This window comes from Lissotriton helveticus, chromosome 12 (genome assembly GCF_964261635.1).
Source record: "Lissotriton helveticus chromosome 12, aLisHel1.1, whole genome shotgun sequence".
NCBI classification, from domain to species: Eukaryota; Metazoa; Chordata; class Amphibia; order Caudata; family Salamandridae; genus Lissotriton; species Lissotriton helveticus.
In genome coordinates, this window is record NC_136073.1 from 889,684,951 (window position 1) to 889,708,168 (window position 23,218).

At 46.9% G+C, this 23,218-nt stretch overlaps 1 protein-coding gene across 13 annotated transcripts in view; it reads right to left on the reverse strand.

Moving 5' to 3' along the window:
- ZCWPW1 (zinc finger CW-type and PWWP domain containing 1) overlaps nt 1-23,218 on the reverse strand; it is a 1,771,049-nt gene that overhangs the window by 1,600,383 nt on the left and 147,448 nt on the right. For 12 of the 13 annotated variants that reach the window (XM_078668572.1, XM_078668568.1, XM_078668570.1 and 9 more), the window contains one exon: nt 5,796-6,157. The exons of the other annotated variant lie outside the window; for it this stretch is intronic. In XM_078668572.1, coding sequence (XP_078524698.1) covers nt 5,796-6,157 — 362 coding nt within the window. The remainder of the gene's footprint in view (nt 1-5,795; nt 6,158-23,218) is intronic. 13 annotated transcript variants of the gene reach the window in all.

Below are 23,218 nucleotides of genomic sequence, written 5' to 3' on the forward strand. Positions count from 1 at the left end.
GTATGATTTGTATTTCTCAAATCGAATAAAAGCTTATGACTTGACTTGAATCCTCCGGTTCATCTTGGATAGCAGGTCCGGCCTGCATGTCAACTTCCTGTGCGGGGTCACTGATAGACGGAGAAGGTCCGTGTACCACCATTGTCTCGGCCAATCTGGAGCAATGAGAATCATCGTTGTGTACGAGTTCGTCAGCTTGCTCACCACCTTCGGGATCAGCGGAAGGGGTGGAAAGGCGTACACAAATTCCCCTGACCAGTATATCAAAAGGTCATTCCCTTTCGATCCTGGTCGGTAGAATCTTGAGGCGAAGTCTCGGCATTTGGAGTTTTCGTCGTCCGCGAAGAGATCTATAGTGGGACGACCCCAAGACTGGAAGATGCCTTCGACTACCTCATCGTTGAGAACCAAGTCTTCTCTGTCTTCGAAATGCCAGCTTAGAGCGTCGCCCTCACATTCTGTTCTCCTGGGAGGTGGACTGCTGTGATTGGCAGATTGCGAGCCAGGAGCCAATGCCAAATGTTTTGGGCCTCCAGTGAAAGAGTCCGTGAGCGTGTCCCTCCCTGCTTGTTCAGGTAGTACATTGTGGTGGTGTGTCTGTCTGTACTAACACTAACGAGTGCTGAATCGAGGGAAGGAACGCTTTTAGGGCTAAGTGGACTGCCCTCAACTCCAGCATGTGATGTGGTAAGTACGCTCTTTGGGGGACCACAGACCTTGCATTTGGAGATGACCCATGTGTGCTCCCCATCCTTGCAAAGATGCATCCGTGACTAACGTCTGGGCAGAAGGAGGCTGATGGAACGGAATTCCGACCTGCATATTTTTCTTCTTTGTCCACCAAGGAATGGATGCTCGCGCTGCGTCTGACAGTGTGATTTTGTCATCCCAGCATGCTGATTGCTGGTCCCACTTGTCCTCCAGATCCTGCTGAAGAGGACGCATTCGAAGTCTGGCATTCGGGACCAGAAAAAGGCAGGATGCCATCAACCCTAGCAGGAAGGCAATCCTTCGCAACCTTAGGTTTTTGCTGCAAAGCATCAGTTGACACTTCTGAGCTATGGAACACTGTCTCTCCTCTAGAGGAAACACTTTTCCTACCTCGGAGTCTAGCAGAGCTCCTAGGAACTGTATCTTCTGCGTAGGCTGTGAGACTGACTTGTTGAAGTTCACATGCAGACCCAACCGGTGGCTGAGGTTGATGCAGCTCAGGAATTGATTTCTTACACTGCCTGGGGAAGGACCTTTCAACAGCCAGTCGTCCAGGTATGGGTACACGAAGATACCCCTGCGGTGTAGAGCGGCCGCTACCACTGTGACACACTTCGTGAACACTCGGGGGCGGACTTCAACCCGAATGGTAGGACTTTGAACTGATAGTGAGAGGTCCCCACCCGGAACCGAAGGAATCTTCTGTGATTGTGAGCGATCAGCACATGAAAATATGCATCTTGTAGGTCCAGCGAACACATCCAATGTCCTCTCCTGAGATGTGGATTTATTTGATGAAGCGCCAACTTGCGAAACCTTTCTTTTTTGACATACAGATTGAGTGTTCTTAAGGCCAGAATGGGTCTGTATTCTGCCTTCTGGCCCTTTTTTCTGACTAGAAAATATCGAGAATACACTCCTCCCCTTTGAGAGATTGGCACCCTCTCGATGGCTGACTTGTCGAGAAGGATCGCCACTTCCTTTTTTAGAAGGTCCAGATGATGACTTGATGCTGGCATTGGAGGAACGGGTGGAGGCAGGTGTTGGAAAGGAAGACAGTATCCATTCTGAAGTGTAGCTAACACCCAGCGATCTTTTGTAATGGTATGTCACTCTTCCATATGATGCGCGATGCTTCCCCCCACTTGAGTGGTTAACGGCGCTGGGGGGAGGAAGGACTCATTGTTGAGATTGGGCTTTGTTTTGATTGTTGCCCTGGCGCTGATTTCCACCGCCTCTGGAATTACGCCTGCCTCTATTTTGAGATTTCTGCTGCCCCTGTTGGTTCTGACCCTTCTGCCACTGGGGGGTTTGAACCCTCTGCTTGGAAGAGCCTTTATTGTAGGGGCGAAACCTTCTTCGAAACTCTTTTTTCTGTTCAAGCCCCACGACTTTATGAGTGTCCAATTCTACTTTCATCCGCTGCATCTCTTCATCCGTACTTGCCTCAAACAACGATGTTCCTGAAAACGGCAAGTTCAAGATACGGGATTGAGCTTCAGGTTTCAATGCAGTAAGACGCAGCCAGGAAGACCTTCTTACACACACTCCGTGAGCATAGCCATGCGGAGAGGGTCGCACCGTCCGCTGCAGCGCTGATGATTTGGTTGGAGACTTGGCTGCCCTCCAAAAGAATCTCCTCAAAGTCTTTCCTATCCTCATGCGGAAGTTTCTCGATGAACCGCTGCAGAGAATTCCACAGGGACCTATCATAACGGCCCAGAAGCGCTTCCGCATTGGACACTTTTAGGAGGGAGGCTGAGGTGTTGCAGACTCTTCTTCCCCATGAATCCTCCGACTTGCTCTTCTTATCAGGAGGTACCGTATACGAGGAAGCTACAGCATGGGATTTTCTCGCCGCTGCAATGATTACCAAGTCTGGTGGTGGATCGGCTCTGAGGAAGAGTGGATCCTCCTCTGGCGAGCGGTATTTCTTGAGAATCCGCACTGGAGTGGCCCTTATTGTCGCTGGAGTGAGGAACACCTCAATGACCGGTTCAATAATCTCGGGGACCAAGGGTAGCAGGGGTTTGGGCGCAGACCTGTAGTGCAAAGTCTAAAAAATAACTGAGGTTTTGGTCTGTTGCGTTATCATGGGAACTCCTAGCTTAAGAGCCGCTCTGCCCAAGATATCCTAGAAGGTAAAAACGTCATCCACAGGAGATATTCTGGATGGAGGACTGTCCGTTAAGGCCAGAGAATAATCCCTATGAGATCGAGTAGGGGAAGAGGAAGAAGTGGGAGATCTGTGCTCCCTTCTTCTGCTCCTAGACCTGGACCTCCCTCTGCCGGAGCGCACCGGGGTGCGTGATCGTTCTCTGGGCCTGGACACTGGCCTGTCTCGAACTGCTGCCAGCCTGGCCGCTGTTTCTTTGTCTGACGCCCAATGATGGAGAGGCCTGTACCATCTTGGTGATAATCTGATGAAGGGCCACTTCTGAGTATCTCTCCTCACAGGCGAACTTGTTGGAGGGGGTGATCTCCTCTGTACATGTGTCAAACGAGCAGGAGAGTGGGCTGGACCTCTCACTGTCGGAGAAATATATCACCACATCTGGGGACCTGGTCCGGTGAGAGGAGTGAGAGCCTGAAGAAGATGATGAAATGCTCACTGGAGGCGAATTCTCTCTGGAAAGGATTCTAGAGTGGGATCTTGAGCGACTCCGTGATGTCTGATCCGCTGGACCCCTCTTTCTTCTAGCAGTACGACTCCTGCTCCCAGGAGAATGTTCTGTAGACCTAGAGTGTCCCCCTGAGGTCAACTCTCCCTCTGCCGCCAACGCCGTCTGTGGAGATTTCTGCTGCAACGGTGTTCTGTGACCTGGCGACGGAGCTGGTAAACTCGACGCCGTAGCTTTCTGCGACGTGGGCCTCGATACCGATGAAGGAAGCTGCGCAGAGGCCAGTTGAACTTCTCTCTGCGCAAGATCTATGGCTCGACATCGAACGCCTCTGGAATTCAGATGGAGAGACTTGTCTCGACGTCGGGCTTTGGTGTTGATAAGCCGACGACTTATGACTCGACGTCGAGCGCCGGACGCTCATGATTAGGCGTCGACGGAGGAAGCTTCGCCGTCGAGGGCTTGTGATGCTGCATCGACGACGGCTGTCTCGACATTGAGCTCCCATGCGTCAACGGAGACCTCTCCCTCGACGCCGAACGTCGCCTGGTTGACGTCGGCGGAGGTACCTTGGATATCGACGTTGAAGTCTTCATCGTCGATGGAAGGTGACTCGTCTTCGACGGTGTCTTCGTCGCCGCTGGTAGCTCGACACCGATCCCGACGCTGAAGGTGAACAAGTCGGGACTTCTCTCGGCGTCGATGGCGCCCGTAGTTTTTCTGCCTCTTAGGAGACCTACCTCTATCAGAGAGGCCATATATTCTTATCCTCTCTCTATCCTTGAGGGTCTCCTAGAACGATTCTTGCAGTGTTCACCGGAATCTGCTGAGTGTGTCTCAGGGAGACAGAGAAGGCATTTTGACAAAAATATTCCTTTTTTGAAAGTCAAAAAAGGTAGCACTGACACTCTAAGCCTAAAAGACGTCGAGTGAAAGTAAAAATTTAGGAAAATCAGTAATATTTTTTGACAGAAAGCCAAAAAAAGGTAGGAGCTGTTAAACCAGGGTCCTGACTGAAGGAGCCGGAAAGAACAACTGACCTAACTGTCACCCCTGAGGCATGATGGGAAGCTAGGGGTCATGGCTGCCTTAAAGGCACGGTGCCAGTTTTTGTTGAAAATGATTTCATTTTCTATGCTATTGCTTTACAATGCAGCCTGTGGGCTAACAATGTCTATTTATTAGCAATTTTCAGGATTTATGAGTGTTTTGCTCATTAAAACACAGAGTTCAAGTGCTATTTGACCTATTGTGTTTTTTATATCCTTGCAAATACAGCATTTGTATGGGTAATTACATTGTTTAGCCTCAGTTTGGGGCTGCATTGGTGTGAGAAAAAAATGATATATGTTCATACATATATGTGGAGCTAGATATATGATATTTCCATATATAATTTTATATTATTGCCAGGGTCCCTGCACATGGGCGGGAATATTCAGTGCTTATGACTATTGATGATGATCCCCAGGAAGAAAAGATAGGGTTTAAAACACTTAGAAGTGTTCTAAGTATCTCTCAGCACAAGCTGGAAAAAACATAACTGGGACTCATTAGCATCTACAGATACAAGTCATGAAGGGATGGGGAAGACTGCTGGAGTCTGAAAGGGTCAGTTTTTGATTTCTCAATTCAACTAAATTCTTTCTAACATGCCTTTCAAGTTAGGTTAACTGGAACATGTTGGGATTATGCTGTAAAGGGGTTTTCCTTATTAAATGTTTTCTTCTCTTTTTTAAAAAAAATAAATAAAGCTAAAAACTTGGAAGTTTGGTTGAATGGCCGTTGACAGTCTTCATTTTAATGTTACTGGAAACCCTTTGGGAGCTGTTAAATTCGTCATTAATTACCTAAATTGGTACACATAAATATGTATAAAAAGTGTTTACGGATTCCATGCAGCATGTGGCCAAATTGCAATGCTTGTGACTATCAAAGAAGATCCTAAAAAACAAAATAGGTATTTATTTTTTTATGGAAGTGAAATTCAGTCAGTATCAATTGCCAGAGCAAAGGCGGGGCTATTCAAATGCTTACAACTATCAATGATGATCTCATTCTAGAGAACTATAGTGCTAGTACACCTACCCTCCACTATCCTTCTACTGGTGGACACCATTTTACAGGAAAGAGCATGGGATGCATTTCAAAAGTGTCCATTTTCCTGACTGGTTACAGGAGACATGTAGCTATGGAACCATGCTGACACAGCGTATAGCCATGGCCAGACCTGGCCTGCAGCTTGGCTTTTTATTTTGAAAGATACTTACGCTGTGGTATCGTTGGCTGTTGATTTAAAGAATTCCTTCAAGTATGAAGGGATGGATATAACAGGTAGTATGAAATGAGGATGCCATGGATGGGTTTACCAGTGCATAGACAAAATCTTTATATTTAAAAAAAATGAACATTCTAAAATCATGCAATATTTTTTGATCTTCACAAGCGCCTATTTAGACATACCTTTGGAGTCTTGATCTCCTGGGAGCATTCACGAGGATTTGTCTCAAGCAAATTCTCCTTATCTTCCGTAGCCATGGTTTTTGAAGCATTATTCACTGCCTCACTTCTTTTTCTCTTCTGCTTCTTGTCTGAATCCGAATTTTCTGTTTGTCTTTTCTTTTTGGTTTTTGCTCCATCCAGAGTACTTATCCTGTTTTTGCTTGATTTCGAGTCACCTCCTTTAGTCTTGGCAGGACAGAGTGTTTCGCCCATAGCTGCAGAGTCTTCTTCATTTTCAGATGCATTGCTAAAACCATGAACTGACAAAGCATCTTCCGGTTTTTTAAGTGGTGGGGCAAATTTCTTCGATGTTTTAATGCATTCTGAAAATGTAAGCAAGGTGCCCATAAGTAACTAGAATAGTTATGTTGCTATTCTCATATTTGGTACATTGAGAGCCCAAATAGCTGCTGTACTTCAACTTCAGAACACAATGATCAGTTACAAATCAAGAAGAGAAATTAGGTGACTTAGTTCTATTTTATCTCATAGGAATCGTCACTGATATTCATAAACACTAATAATTTCTGCCTCTATGTGAAGTATCAGAATAATTTTCCAAAGAGAAATATATATTTTAGATAACCAAAGCTTTCTTTTTAGGTCTCGTGGCGTAACAGCGCGTCAGCGCTGTGTCCGCCAGGAGGTCTTTTGTTACTGACTGTGCTTCCCAGGAGACAGCACCTGGCCGCGCGCATCTCGCAAGAGGCGATCGGCGCAGGCCACGCGCGCGCGAACGCGCGCGCCGTGGCTGTCTCCTGGGAAGCGCAAACATACACAGGCACACCTCCCCCTACACGCATGCGCACACACATACACAAGCACACATACACGCACGGAGAGACATCCCCCCCACCCCTCCGCCGTCGCACACACAAACACACACACACGCACACATACAGGCATCCCCCCCCCTTCCCCGCTCACCGGCACTCCGGACTTGTGCAGCCTCCTACCGCGGGGCTCTCCCTCGGGCATGGGAGCCCCGCGTCACCACTGCTCCTCCAGGCACTCCGTGGGCGCGGGCTTCACAAAACGGAAGTCCCGCCCCACGATAGGTTTCGTTTTGCGTGCGCACGTCTTCTTAGGAGTGGGATTCGCGCACAAGACGGAAGTCCCGCTCCCACCAAAGGTGTTGCATGTTAAAAAGCATCTAGCACTGATTCACAAAGTTAATGTCACAAGTAAGGGGAAAGGTGTTAATTCCCTTCTTCGTATTCAGAAAGGAAGACAACCCTGGTCTTAAGAGGTCATTAAACGTGTCTTTAAGGCTGCCTTTATAATTAAGAAAGATATGAATCCAATCCATCGCTTACAAGATGACCGGGCAAGCTCACGCAGAAAGTCTGCTGGAGGCAGCAGATTGTAGGTTCGAATCCCGGAATTCGCTTTCCATGCTCCTTAGCTTGAGGTCGACCCATTATTTACCGTTAATTGGGGTTATTTGCGACGTTTAGAAATGAAGAACGGCGGTAGTTAGCGCTAAACACATTGTTATTATTATGTTTTTCTCCTGAATAAGTGTGAAGCTATGTAGCAGAATTGCCAATGGCGGCAATGCACTTTGATTTCTCCAGGCGTATTCTAAACTAATCCCTTGTTGCTGCTAAAATACCGTTCTAACGGTTCCACGGTTATGAGTTTGTCAAACGTGGTGTGCGAGCGCAGTCTGACAGAACTTGGATTACGTTTACGTGCGCTGCGTCAGTTTGAGGCCTGGAGAGGTTGAAGGAGCAGACACGGGTCTCTGCAGAGCTGCTGACAGAGCTCAGCGTGACTCGACAGCCCTGTGGCGCAGACTGCGTGTGTCGTCTGTGCTTCAACCACACACGTACACTGGGACCTGCGTTTTATTTAGAGGTAAACAGGGAGTGTCCGCCCATGAGGGCCGGGGAGCCCTCTTTAGGGCTTTGGGGTGAGGGGGGGTCCTGCTGTAGGCGGACCCTCGCCCCAGTTGCACGCTTGCCTTATTCACCCACTTCTGGAATGCTTTGTTCTCCGAGGAGGCCGCGGCACAGGGCCCTGTGTTCATTTGTCCCCCCACCTCGCCATGATAACATTGTAATTGAGCCACTTGTCTGCAGCGTGCCTGTTGTCACTGGCTATTGTTTGCGTGTGTGCCTGGTCTGGAATGCCAAAAATGCTCCTTTGTCCTCCGTGTCCTGTCATTACCTGGCAAGTCCCAACAGAGCAGGCTCGACCTGGGCTCGTCATGTCTTCCAGGTTGGCACACCGCAAATGTGTGGCACCTGTAAAGTGGACAGGCGCTGCAAAGCCACACCAGAGATGGCCAAAGACTTCAGGTCGGGCCCAGTTTCCTGTAAAAGCACGCCATTTTTGTCCAGTTGATGCACGTTACTGAAACGCAATTTCATTTAGTGCAAGCTGTGACACTAACTGCCGACAGGGATAGGCACGCTCAGTTTAGGCAATGTAGTATTTCAGTCATAGGTGAATAGAGTGACTTACCTTGGATTACCTAGTTTCATCACTTGGGAAAAGAGATGGGCGAGCCAGTGAAAGCTTGAGAGAGCCTGAATCCTGGAACCTCGAGCCCATAACGAGCCGAGCTTTCATGTGCCTTCTGTCTGCCTGCCTGCCTTCCTGTCTTTATTTAGGATGCGGCGCTGCAGCGAGAGCTGCCGACGTTAGAACTGGGGAGTCCGGTTCGAGTATATGGTCCACTCACATTCCTGTGTTCTGAGCAAATCAGTAATATCCCCGTGCCAATAAACAAGGAATGTGACCTTTCTAATGTAGCTGGTGTTCATGTCCAACGCTCAAAAGTGAGAAGAAACTCAAGACAAAACATAGCCTTAACTGTCATAGGGAAAGACAAATAGCTGCTACTCATTTACTAGTTGATTTGTATAAAGTAAAACTAGAAAACATGCTTAAATTGCGTGCTGTATGAATAATAACAGCTGTGAGCCGTGCCTGAGGTGCATCATCAGAGCTTTGTGAATAATAACTGCGTCAGCCCCGTGCTGAGGTGCATAATAACTGCGTCAGCCCCTTGGTGAGGTGCATCATTAGAGCTGCGTTAATAATAACAGCTGTGAGCCCGTGCATGAGGTGCATCATCAGAGCTTTGTGAATAATAACTGTGTCAGCCCCGTGCGTGAGGTGCATCATTAGAGCTGCGTGAATAATAACAGCTGTGAGCAACAGCACTCTTGCACACACTCAAACTGCTCACCAATTCAAAGTATGCTAAAAAATGTATGCAACGCATTGTCATACACAATGCCAATAACTCAAACTTTAATGCTGCGAGACCTATTGCATTGCAAATGCTTGTTTAAATATAGACTGTGTTTAATTAAAGTTTTGGTCAAAGCACAACCGTCATGTTGAAATATTATCGAAACACCTACCTTAAAGAGGATAAAGAAACAAGAAAAGAGAAAGTGGGAGGTAAACATAACAAGGAAGTCAGACTGCCATTTTAAAGACAGCCAATCTGCAACAGAGTCTGATAGGTTAGCAGACTCAGAGAAAGTATCACCATTGCTATATTACACCCACTCCTGTGGTACCTCTGTGTACCACAGTGTGCAGTTTATTTATAAAATCAATTATGATACCCATGATGACTAGGGATTAGAAGTAAGTACATTTTCCATCTTTTTATGGAATTATTTTTCATACAAAGCTTATCTCACAACAAAAAGAGATGGGGAAAATATGAAGGAAAAAAGGTAAAAAGAAACATAATATTAAGCAGATTTTTATAGTGGCCTGGCCAACTTGTGTCCACTCTGGGTTCAGTCTACACGTTATGGCTAGCAAAGATATGTTATCCAAGTAGCTACTATGCAAATCACATATATTGAGTTAGAAGAGCTGAAATTGTAGCTTTCTCTCTAGTTGAATTACTCTAAGGTCCATGGTAAGTGTTCTATTGGTAGGTTTTATACAATCAGATAATGCACTACATTATCTGTCTGGCCCTGTAATGACTAGATGCAGGTAGTCCATGCAAATAACTACAAGGCTTGCATATTTTCTGGTTTCTTTAAATATTTGTATCATTATTTAAGGACTTCTGCTCTCTAATAAGAGGAACAGTTTGAAACAATGGAAGGTAATACTAAGGAAAGAAGGAAGGAAATATGTATGGCTCATAGGCACACATAGCCTGAGAATGACAACTAAGATAGCCATCTTTTAAGACAGGTGCTGGAGGTGTGATCTGGGCACATGTTCGACAGGGGACAGCGTTTACATCGCGGCTTGAACCACGCTGTGCCTAAACAACACGGTCCGAACCACAAGTGCCTCTTTACAACGCATTCCTTTACCATGCAAGTCATTACAACGACTTGCCTTAAGGAAAGCGTTGTTGGACTGCAACCGCGTTCGGTAGTAGGAGTTCCTGCAGGGAGGTGACGTGGGGAGGAGGAGGGGCAGGGTGGTGGGTAGTTACGGAGTATAACAGGTAAGTAAATATATAAACATATAAATAAATAAAACAAATCTCGTTACGTGCACTGCATCACAAAATGCGATGCAGTGCGCGCAACGAAATTTGTTTTATGTATTTATATGTTTACTTACCTGTTATACTATGTAATCCATACATTACTACCCCCCACCCTGCCCCTCCCCCTCCCCACGACATCCACCCTGCAGGAACTCCTACTACCGACCGCGGCTGTTGGACTGATGTTGGACTTTAAGTCCAACACTTTCCCTACTGTTGCGCAGAATGGACTTGGAATATCAAATTATACTGTTCCAAAGTCCAGCGATTTCCTTAAGGTAAATTGTTTTAACAACTTGAGTGGTAAAGGAATGTGTTCGTGGTTTGGACCACGTTGTTAAAGCAGCCGTAGTAAATGCCTGTGTGTCTCTAACATGCAACTGTTAGAAATAGAGGCCCATCAATTTGGAAAGCACAACATTCAAAGCCCCTGGAATTTGGGGGAAGCTCACTAAGGGGAGTGCACTTTCTTTAGGCACTCTTGAAATCCTTAATCATTGGAATGATTAATAAGGGTGCCTATGCAATGCACTTCGTTGTGCTCATTAAAGTCTGCTACATTAACCTTAATGAGGGAGAAATGCAGGCCATACTCAGCTAACTAAAAAAGGCAGTACAGTCTCTTGGTATACTTCCGCACACCATATGCAGGACCCCATCCATTGATATGCATGAACATATCTTGTTGAAACCTTGAAAACGTTCCTACAATTAGAAGCAAGTTTAAAATGCCTGTATTGCCAAAATGTAAGAGGTATGCTGCGAAAGTGAGTGAGGGAAGTGTGCAATGTTGAAACTCACTACTCGTTCCGGACTGGATATCTGGTCTGCACGTCAATCACCTGTGTGGCTCCTCAGATAGGTACAGAAGGCTCAGAAACCACCAAGGAAATTACATAGAAGCTATGAGCATAATTCTCATTCTGGAGTGTCTCAGTTTCAGTACTACCTTGAGAAGGAGAAGAATGTAAGAAAATATACAAAAATAAACCAACTGAGCTGGCCAATACAAATATCTCCCTGGAGTTAGCCTCCTGACATCCGAAGGTATAGTCTCAGACATTTCATATTTTTCTATGCTATCGAGATTTCTACTATAGGATCAACTACCAGGTAAAATATTCTCTTACCACTTAGTAACCCATTTGCTTTTAAGATGAAGAGATTCCAAGCCATTAGTCTAAGCCAAACTGCCTAGATCTCATGCAAAAGGATTCTGTATTTAATTTCAGCTGATTTCAAAGGTAGTACTGCCCATCTGAAAAAGAACTTTGTTTAATGTCAATGTGGAAAAGTAATTGAGGGCAAACTGAACCACCTGTCAGCTTCAGTGTACTGATACGGTAAGACGTCCTACTTTGGTAAGACAACTTAAATCATCAGCTGGTCCGCATGTGTCCCCATCCTGTCATAGAAGAACAAGTCACTACTCAATGAATAGCTGTAGGGAAGCAGGCTATTCTTAAAATACTAAAAGCTCAGGGTTTTAAGAACTGATGGAGTTAGTGTCGGCTTATACTACTAGTGTCGCATCCTTCAGCACTCTTCTATCCATTCCTCAAGAAATTTCTGGTGCTGGCAACCATGAGATAAGGAAAATGTAGGATACCACAGAACCAAGAGAAGACACAATCTCTCTGGGAAATGGACACACTAGAATGCATTTCAACAAGAATGGATTCTGTCCTTTAGCAGAATACTTTTTATTTCTTGTATTGCAACACAGATTTCAGGATTTTAAGAACTGATGGAGTTAGTGTCGGCTTATACTACTAGTGTCCCATCCTTCAGCACTCTTCTATCCATTCCTCAAGAAATTTCTGGTGCTGGCAACCGTGAGATAAGGAAAATGCAGGATACCACAGAACCAAGATAAGACACAATCTCTCTGGGAAATGGACACACTAGAATGCATTTCAACAAGAATGGATTCTGTCCTTTAGCAGAATACTTTTTATTTCTTGTATTGCAACACAGATTTCAGGATTTTAAGAACTGATGGAGTTAGTGTCGGCTTATACTACTAGTGTCCCATCCTTCAGCACTCTTCTATCCATTCCTCAAGAAATTTCTGATGCTGGCAACCGTGAGATAAGGAAAATGAAGGATACCACAGAACCAAGATAAGACACAATCTCTCTGGGAAATGGACAAACTAGAATGCATTTCAACAAGAAAGGATTCTGTCCTTTAGCAGAATACTTTTTATTTCTTGTATTGCAACACAGATTTCAGGTACTTTTTTATTCGCAGTGGGACAGAGGTTAACGAGTCATAGTCATTTGGAGGCCAAATGTTGGAGATCTTAGAATCAGGATATTTTAAAGGACTTCTAGTAGTATCCTTTGAAAATGCTAATCCCCTGAGTAGAAGTGGGTGGGTGTGAATCTGCTTTCAATAAACTCCTACAACCACCATACATTTGGGAAAAACACATGGAGAGAAATCCCTTGACAAATGTAAGACATATGCAGGCAATACTGCTCGCTTGCTTGCTCTCAAAAAGCCTTTGGAAAATTGAATGTTTCTTGGCACAGGTGATGTGTAAATATGCATTACAATGGTGCATGTGCACTAATCCCATTTCAGCTGCAAATAAATATGGTGGAATGGCAACATTCAGAATTGTTCTTTTTTTCCATATTTCTTTGTTATCCACGATGGAGCAGGACTTTCTTTCTGGTTTTGTTGTTTAAAATCACAAAGTAAAAAGAATAGATCTATTCACCTTTTCGGAGGTTTGGTCACACTCTCTTGATCACTCTCCTTACCTGGAAACTGTTCAGATGGATAGAGAAAATGTTCTGCACTGGCAAGCTTTCAGAGCTGTTCTACAATATTAATCACAAAATTGTTATATGATTTGATGTTTCCTCTTGCTTGGGTGCTTCACAAAAGCATAGCGCTTATAAAGAGCTGGTGACCCTCTAGCAACAGCTGAGGGTTGGATGCCTCCCCATTCTTTATGCTGGCAAAATTATTTGCTACCTTAGCCAACATCTACAGATTTCATACACTTAGCTTCCACATTCATCCTTGTGACTTAACCATCAGCATGAAATAGGAGTACAAAAGGAGTAAAGTTTCTGGAGTTGGATTTCTTTTAGAATACAGAAACTAGAATAGAATCAGGTTATGTCTTTTGTCTAAGCAAATTCAACTCTTGTTTGGTAGCGTCATATTTGTTAGATAGCCTTGGTGTTGCAGACTTCAAGGAGGTTGGAAAGGAAAAGTTACTCACCTGTAATCCTAGTTTCTCTTCCAGGCAGCCGACGTCCACGCAGGTAACATCGGTGGGGCCGGGTGGGGGGGGATTTCAAGGGATGATGCAGAGGGAAAATTAAATAAGCAAATCATTTTCCACCACCACCCAACACTGTTCATGCAGGAATCGCGGCTGCTTCTAGGGAAATCCTCATCAAAGTCATATCCTACAAAGGTCAGCCGACACCATAACATACCAAGCCAATAAAATGGATATACAAATCAGCATACTAAATACACTGGCGGTGTACGTCGCTAACATAATGATAAAATCACAAACCTAAATAATCTGATTAGACGAGGGGAAACCTACCTGGTATGCGGGAGAACCTGTTGCTTGCCGATTCCACCGCCAAGAGTCACGCCGCCCTGATTGGAAGCGCTGAAGCGCTACATCCCATTGCCGGACGCCACCGCCATTCGCGCCGCCACCCCGGGACTACGAATCCTGGCAGCCTCAGCGGCGTCGCGCATCACTGACGCGGTTGGAGCGCCAGGAGGCGCATAAAGTCGCCCAACCCTCGGTGGAGCGGGGGAAACCTACCTGGTATGCGGGAGAACCTGTTGCTTGCCGATTCCACCGCCAAGAGTCACGCCGCCCTGATTGGAAGCGCTGAAGCGCTACATCCCATTGCCGGACGCCACCTCCATTCACGCCGCCGCCCCAGGACTACGAATCCCGGCAGCCTCAGCGGCGGCGCGCATCACTGACGTGGTTGGAGCGCCAGGAGGCGCATAAAGTCGCCCAACCCTCCGTGTCGCGGGACGTGCCGGGCTAAGCCCGGACCAAGGGCGGGCCCGTTTAAGCCCGTTCAAGACCTGACAAGGACGGGACGGGCCACCCTACCAACATCTCCTGTAAGAACTCAAGGCGCAAGGTTAGTGTCAAGTTAGATCATCATTTGTGTGGTCCATTTGGACGGGAGGATGAGTAATCTTACAACAGTGAGTATGGCGACTTCACCAGAAGCAGCCCTTAATGGTAGAAAGTCTACAGGAGGCTCTCTATTGGGAACACTTGACAATGTTTTGATTAGGGTATCGTCAGCCCTTGCCAAAGACATAGAACTTACGGAAAACAGACTATCCCTGGACACCCTGTTTGATAAGCGTTCATCCTTGGGGAATCTAGCAACAGCTAGATCACCGTTGCCTCAGCAGGATGATATCCAGGGAACACTCCCTCCCTTGGGGTGGTGGAGATTATCCCTTCTCCCCACCTAGATCTCACTGACGAGCTAAGCATGTCTTCATCTATGTGTTTGCTCCCCCATCCTGGTGCTCGAAGAGTTCCCTCACCTAACATCAAAACTCGCTCAGCCTGTAATTTAAAATCAGGCCTGGCACAGCTAGAGGGGGGGGATGTTAGCGAAAAGAAAACGTCCCGGCCCACCGATTCAAGCTGAGGGAAGGAAAGCAAAGTGTCCAAAGAAGACTGCTTCAAAGGAGGTCGCAGTAGTAACGTCATCTGGTAGCCAAACTCAGTCTGTACCACCTATTATTGAAGGGCAAGGAGGGTTACAGGTACCTGTAAGGAATGAGTCATATTTTGACCTGGGTCAACCATTTTGGAAAAAATAAGAGGGAACCATTAAGAAGCTATGCAACCCAATATATGATCGGTTGGAGTCTATTGAAAAGAGACTGGTGTGTTTGGAACTCTCATTATCTACACGCCAAGAAGCAGGTTGGAACACGGCGTAGTGTTCCAAACTCTCAACGTAAATCACCAATAGCTCAAAAACCACCGGATTCTTCCACTTCTGGGGCAATCAGTGTGGGGGCCAGAGTGTCTGAGGCAGTCAACATGGTGCCATCTTTGGCACCACCGCCATCTACACTGCCAGACACTGGGAACAAAGTGGGGACGGAGCGAGGGCCTCATGTTACAGAGAATAGACCAGTAGTAACTTTGTCAAAACCATCATTGGGGCCTGTAGCAAGTACTGTGGGGTCTGTAACAAGTTCTGTGGCTACCTTACCGACTATTGATCTCCCACCTGAATCAGCACCATATGTGGTAATACTAGTGGGAGTACCTCCAGTAGCCCAGGGAAAGCGAGAAACCTATGGGGAGCTGAAAAATAAGTGTGTCTTTTGGCTCAATAAGTATCGTCCATTACCACCGAACATTCTTACAGAAATTCTGTTTGCAAGGAGAGTGAACTGGTTGGGAAGGAGCCCTAAGTCGACTGAAGGGGACTGTGTCATTATTAACTTCAAAGACTGGAGAAGTGTAAACTACATTTGTAGCTGGCCACGATTTGATCGGTCCCCCCAGATACAAACTTTCCCCCTATCATATTTCTATGGCCCTAGGGTACCCATTGGAAGGAATATTTTTACATTGGGAGAGCAAACTAATGCATGTCCTTTGGGTAATATAAGGCTGTTTAATACGATTGAGGCTCTGTCGGGGTTGGGTGATTGTGACTGACGCTATGTGCCCCAAAACCCTGCATTAAGTGTTGTGTCTCCAGGTATAGGTGAGGATGGGTGTGATAAGAGGGTAGTTGAAGTGACTGCTCATGATTGCAGTCACATAGAGAAAGGTGCCTGCTGCCCAGTCATGACAGGTACTGGAAACATAGATGAGGCATCAGGAGTGGGATCAATATCCATGCAGAGTGAGGAACACCAAGAACCCGAGAGTTCTCCAGAATCAGGAGAATTAGCTTTTGGTCATGCTGGGGTGGTATATCAAACATCATTCATTTCATGGAATGTGGCGGGTGTGGGGACTAAACTTAACTTACCCGCCTGGATGGAATTTATTGATAAATTTGACATTTGTCTGCTCCAGGAGACTTGGGCGATTGATCCTGTGTTTAAAGAGGGCTATTTAAATTTTAATTGTCCCCGCAGTTAAAAACCACCCAGGTCGCCCTATGGGGGGCTTAGTTATTTGGGTCAGGCAGAGTCTTAACTGTCATAGCCACTTACTTCCCGGGTCAAATTGCGATATTCTTACTGTAAGGCTTTGCTTCCCTTCGAATTTGAAAATAGACATTTTTAATGTCTATGCTAGGGGTCTCCCAGGAGGTAAGAAATCCGAGGTGGTAGTAGCCTTGGACACAATGCTTCAGGCAACCCCAGGAAATGTATTGCCAATAATAGCAGGTGATTTTAACACCACTTCGAGCCATTGGGCCCTGACGATATGCACCTAACGGATGAAGAGGATAGTAGATGAGGAGTTCCCCAGCTAGATACTAATCCCATAAGAAAGTGGACTGAGGCTGCAATTCAATTGAAGGGCCTCTGTATGGGGCATCAGTTGAGGGCAGCTAATGGCCGTACACCATCGGATAGAATGGGCAAGGCAACGTTTGATAATGGTAATAGAGCAAGTCATATAGATTATCTACTTGTTCCTCTCAAATTGTGGTACACCCTTCTTGATATGGAGATAGTGGACCGCATCGAGAGTGACCATAATCCCATCTCCGCGGTGTTTAATTTGAGTTTAAAAAAAAGGTGGATGAAACATCTAGGGGTCCCATTAAGTCGAACCTAGCTCTAACTAATGATGAGCGCCGCCTAAAGTGGTGCTAGGTGGCAGAACACCAGGACATCATTACAGAAATTGAGGATGGCCTGGAAGGTGTCCTGGCGACTATGGAGGTTGAATCTAATCATGGGCTCCCGTATAGAGCTTATATGGATGCTCATGATATCTACTTTACTAGACTGAAAAGCTAATTCTGTAAGTCTCGTCAAGGCAAAAGTGTGCAAATTCGTAGAGCAGAGAGTTGGTATGACGGCTCCTGTCGTGAAACCAGGGGGGAGCTATTCAAATCATTAAAAATAAAGGACCCAAGTAAAGTAAAGGCGGCAAGAGCCAACTATAGGCACAAACAGTTTACTGCCAAAAAAGCATGGGGAGAGTGTAGATGGCAGGACCTCAAAGAAGCTTGTAAAGCTAAGAACACAAAAGCTTTTTGGGACTTTTTTAAATGGGGTAGGGATGGACAACATGAGACCCCCCAAAATAATGTTGCCCAAAGTGCATGGGTTGATTATTTTAAACCGCAATACGCCGCTAATGAAGCAGGTTGTACAGAGGGAACGCCGGTCCACGTTTTCTATAGTGAAGTAGTATTCACAGTAGGAGATGTGGACAGAGCATTAGACCTGCCGTGCACCTGGAATGGATTGTGTCCCCGCTGATCTGTTTTTACACAATAAGGGAAGATGGCGGTTGTATATTATGCATTTGGCAAATGCCATCGGCCAGGGGATGTCCCACAATCATGGAAATGCGCGGAAATAGTTCCGGCATTTAAAAAAGGGGACAAGTCGTTAGCTGGCAATTACAGGCCCATCAGCCTGATCGACTCTGTCCAAAAAATTATGGGACGGCTGGTTTTGGGAAAAATCCAGACGTGGATGGATGATGATAACATCTTGAGTCACCTCCAGGCTGGGTTTCGACCCAAGACCAGCACCATAGACCAGGTCTTCCGATTCATTATTTTATTTTGGCGCACTGTGGTTTTGGATAAAGGTACCCTTTATGCCGTCTTTGTAGACTTAAGGGCGGCTTTTGACTTGGTGCCCCGCAATAAATTGTGGCAAGTGCTGGAGGAACTAGGGATGCCCCCTGAGTTTCTGTGTTTGGTCGTCCGGTTACATGAGGGTACGTTGGCTCGGGTACGGTGGGGGGGCCAGGGAGATGTTACGGAACCCTTCCCTGTTGAACGAGGGGTGAGGCAGGGTTGCGTCATGGCGCCTACCCTGTTCTCTCTTTTTGTGAACGGGGTAGCAAGTTTTCTCTCCTTGGTCCCGACTGATGCCCCTGTGATGTGTGGTGAGCGAGTCCCGATCCTCATGTTCGCGGACGACACCTTAATAATTTCAAAAACTCCCAGTGGCCTTCAGCGTGCTCTCAAGCGCTTTGAGGACTTTTGCCTAGAACGGGGTTTGGAAATAAATATAGTCAAAACCAAGTATACGGTCCTTAATGACCGTAAACTTACTGGGTGTACCAAACCCTATAGAGGGAGGATATACATGAACAACTCCCCGCTTGAGCAGGTTGAAGCTTTTACCTACCTGGGGGTTACCCTTCAGAAAGATCTGGGATGGACTAGCCAATTAGACCTAGCAGTCCTTAAGCATCGCCAGCAGACAGGTATCCTTCTTAAAAGGATTAAGTCTTATGAATCAAAACCCATAAGCCCACTGCTAGAAATTTATGGGATGAAGGTACATAGTTCGGCTCTTTACGGAGCTGAACTATGGGGTTTTGAAAAATTGGGGAGTCTGACACTAGCAGAAAATGAATTCCTAAGAAAAGCGACTAGTGTCCCGGCAAGTACCCCGCTGTTACCTTTAATGTGGGACCTTGGGAAAAAATCTGTCCAATATCTTGCTTTCCTACGCCCGCTCTTGTACTGGCGTAGGATATGGACCACAGAAGAGCTTCAGCATTATGCAGAGGGCCAAACAGAAATAAAAGCGAAAGATTCCTCACAAAACATACATTGGCTAAAGGCTATAAAGTTTCTGCTAATTAGCCTGGGAATGAGGGAACTTTGGGATGATCCGGTAAATGCTGTTTTTCCCTCTAAAAAAGTTTTGAAGATAAAATATTGGGAGATGGTTACATTAAATGCAAGAATGAAGGGCCTCTCTCTGCACCTCACAGGTCGCTACTTGGAATTCAAGGTCCACCCTAAGCTGGAATCGTATTGGGATGCCATCGAAAAGCAGTTAGATCGTAAACTCTATTTTCAAATAAGAGTAGGCTCCCTACCAACAAGGTCATTCACAGCTAATTGGGCAGGCGAAAACAATCATGACAAATGCCCTAGGTGCAGGGAAGAACAAGAGACGATAAGTCACCTCCTTTTTTTCTGTCCCCTCTATGTGGCCCCTAGAGAGGTGTGGATCAAACCAATATGTAAACTAATTGGTATCCGCAGACATGAGGAGGCGTTAATAACCTTGTGTACAGACCCCAATACCCCAATTGCCATAGCAGTGGCAACATTTTTTAAATGGGCATGGATAATTCGGGCAAGAGCACTATGAAAATAGATTGAGAATATCATTTAACCTGTTTATTTGCACTGTAAACGTTAGGATGTAGCTGGGAAATGAGCCTTGCAATATAGTATCTGACCCACATAACTGATGAGTTTTATACATTTTAAGATGTGTTTTTAGCTATGTGATATTCGGCAAATGTCCTTTGGAGTTTAATTCTTTTTTAAATATTTATTGTATAATCTTCTTAATGACATTTTTAATCAATGGGAAATGTGATTTTATGTCTTACTTTTATGACTTAATTGTCGAATAAAGTTTATGAAATTTGAATTTATTTAGACGAGCTCAAGCAGATGATGACTATCCGTGACAAGGCTGCAACTGCTCACCAATAATAGGCAAATTAAGCAAACTCCAGGAGGTGATGGCAAAGCTTGTGGTGGACTTAAAAGAATTCACCAATGCAAAGTCTTTTCCTTCAAGCAAAGAAGTCGGAGCCACAAACCCCGCTAACAACGTTCAAGAGGGAGGAGGAGCTTGGCGGGCATCCGAGATGGCCGCGTGAGCACAGCGCTCCCCGGACCCCCGCCACTCCCGGCATGATATCCTGAACTTATCCTGACTTTTTACGAGGATTTGTATAGAGGACACTGGGCTGATTGCCCTGGACTTTTTGGAATTCGATTTGGACCCGGGGTTCCGGAGGTACGTCTGTTCGAACTTTCGGGCTCCACTCTCGAGGTACGCCCGGGACTGGGTGAGGCTCAGTGGCCGTCTTGAAGTTGAACAACAACGGCCGGGGGATTCGACCTGTGGGTCCCCCTCTTAAGTTTCGGTTTCGTTTCTGCCTCAGACTGAGACATCTGGCAGAGGAGCCTGGCCTGGGCTGCAGTCGGGGCACGGAACGGCTGTCGGGCCTTTGGCTAGCTTATTCTCCTATCTGTTGGCCCTTCTACTAGTGGTGCCCTAGCTGCGGTTCTTTGGTCCCGAGGCCCTACTTTCCTGTGGCCACTCCATCCAGCCTGGTTAATTACCTGGTGACGCAGTTCTGATATGGCGGGCAGAGGGGACCGAGAGACTCGGAAGACCAAGACGCCCCTGCGTGGGGGCCCGGTCCAGTCTAACGTGATGGACCGCTACACCCATTCCAAGGGGTCCCCCGGAGCCGCCCTGCCCGGAGCCAGTAATGCTGATCTCACTGTGGACGCGTCAACGGAGCCTTCTTTGCAGGACATCATGGGCGCCATTTCTGCTATGAAGGAGTCGATAGGCCAACAATATGAAGCTTTGGCCCACAAAATCGACACCGTGGCCATCGAGGTCAACTTGATTCGTGCTGACCTGTCGAAAACCAATGAGAAGGTGAAGTCACTGGATCTTAAGTCATCCAGTCTCACGGAGGACGTTTCGGAGATACAGACGGAGGTCGGCAACCTTCGCAGGGTGAACGACTTCATGACCCGGCGCTTGGAGGACTTTGAGAACAGGGCACGTCGCTGTAATGTACGAGTGGTCGGAGTTCCGGAGAATCCAGAACCTCACTCTGTTGATCTCCTTGTTGAGGATTTGATCCAGAACCACCTCTCTCCGTCTGGTCTGACGAAGTTTTTCGCTGTGGATCGTGCCCATCGTGTTCCGGGGGGCAAGGGTAAACCAGGTGCCCCGCCGAGGCCTATTGTTGCAAAACTCTTCCATTATAGGGATCGGGACGCTATCCTGCATGCATCGCGTGTGAAGGGCCTGGTGGCCTTTGAGAACGCCACGGTGAACTTCTATCCGGACTTTTCTCAGCAGGTCCAGAGACAGCGTATGGGCTTCCGTGATGTTAAGAAACGTCTCCGAGACATGGGGCTTCGCTACGCCATGCTTTTTCCGACCAGGCTGCGCGTTGAGTACAACGACCGAACCTTCTTCTTTGATCGGCCTGATTCTGTAAATGACTGGATGGACTCTCTGCCTGATCGATCTCCTGAGACTGAGTCCGCCGCCCACCCGGGTGGTGCTGAGGGTGGTGTGGAGAGCTGAACAATCCGCCTACGCCTGGGCCCTCGAATAGAGTAAACTCTTCAGGGATTTGATGCCTCAGTGCCTCTGCTGTTTGTGTATTCTCCTCATTATCTGTCTTACTCAGGGTGGCGGGTGGGCCGGAGCCTTTCCTCCTCCGGGGTTCTTTTTGTAGAATGGGGGTTCTTGGGCGACAGGCACACTGCATGTTGGGGTGGCTATTTAGCATTTTGCAGGGGTGCAGGGTGGGGGGTGTTTTCTTGATTGTTGGGGGGTGGGTGGTTGGGATGTTCGATGTTTTTGTGTTATGTTTTCAAGGCGAATCAATCTGGCTTCTGCTCCTTTTTATGTCATGCTCATTGCGGGGGGGTTTCGGGGTTGCTGTGTGGGATGGGGGGTAGCGGGTTGAGACTTGTTTCGTGGAATGTTAATGGTCTGGGAGATCGCATTAAGCGGAGTGTGGTGTTAAAATGTCTACGCCGTTTATCACCCGATATTGTTTTCTTGCAGGAAACTCATTTGGTGGGCAATACTTGTCGTGCGATGAATAGGTGGGGGTATCGCCTTGCTGCACATTCGGGGTTTACCACGAGTTCCCGGGGGGTGGGTATCCTTGTTCTGGCTTCCCTCCCCCTAGCTATTGATGATGTGATCCTTGATGATCGGGGGCGTTATGCTGTGCTCGTGGGTCGCTATGAAGGTCGTACCCTCTCCTTGTTTACTGTTTATGTGCCCCCCGGCCTACAGACTTGTACCTTTGCCGATTTGGGCCGTGTGTTGTTGGACCTTCCTGATAGTACTATTTTTCTTGCAGGCGATTTTAATTCTGTGATCTCCGGTCTGCAAGATCGCTACCCCCCTAGGGATACTCCTTTAGCCCAACAGTGGTTAGGTGGGTTTTTGGATACGTTTGGTTTGGTGGATTGCTGGAGGCTCCTGCATCCTACCCAGCTTCAATACACTTTCCATTCGGGGGCCCACGGGAGTCTGTCTAGACTGGATTATTTCCTGATGCCCGCGGCGCAGACGCCGGCGGTGCGTGAGATCAGACACCTCCCCCGGGGCATCTCCGATCATTCTCCGCTCTGGCTTTGTTTTGAGTTGGGGGTGGAGGCGGTGGGCCGAGTGGCTCCGATTAACCCCTGGTATATTGCCTCCCCTGAGACCCGGAACCTTTTGACTAAGTCTTTAGATGCCTACTTTTTGGACAACGAGGGGTCGGTTTCCTCGGCGGTATCCCTGTGGGAGGCCTTTAAAACAGTGATTCGTGGGCAGGCCCTTTCTCTAATTGCTGAATCCAAGAATGCTAGGAATCGGGAGGTGGTGGACCTTGAGATAGAGATTGCTGAGAGGGAGGCCGACTTAGAGTCTGAGATCACCTCTGATAAACTCCACGCCCTGGGTCTGAAACAATTTGCTTATAAATCCTTGGTCACGGATGCGGCTAGACTGATGTTCCGGGAACAGCAGGGTCGTCTGTATGATGTGGGGGACAAAGCGGGTAAATTGTTGGCATGGTTGGATAAGAAAGAGAGAGCGAATCGTGTGGTGCCTGTGATTCAGTCGTCGAATGGTGTCGGAGTGACAGACCCGGTTGGAATAGTTGAATGTTTTGCTGAGTATTTTCGTGTGGTGT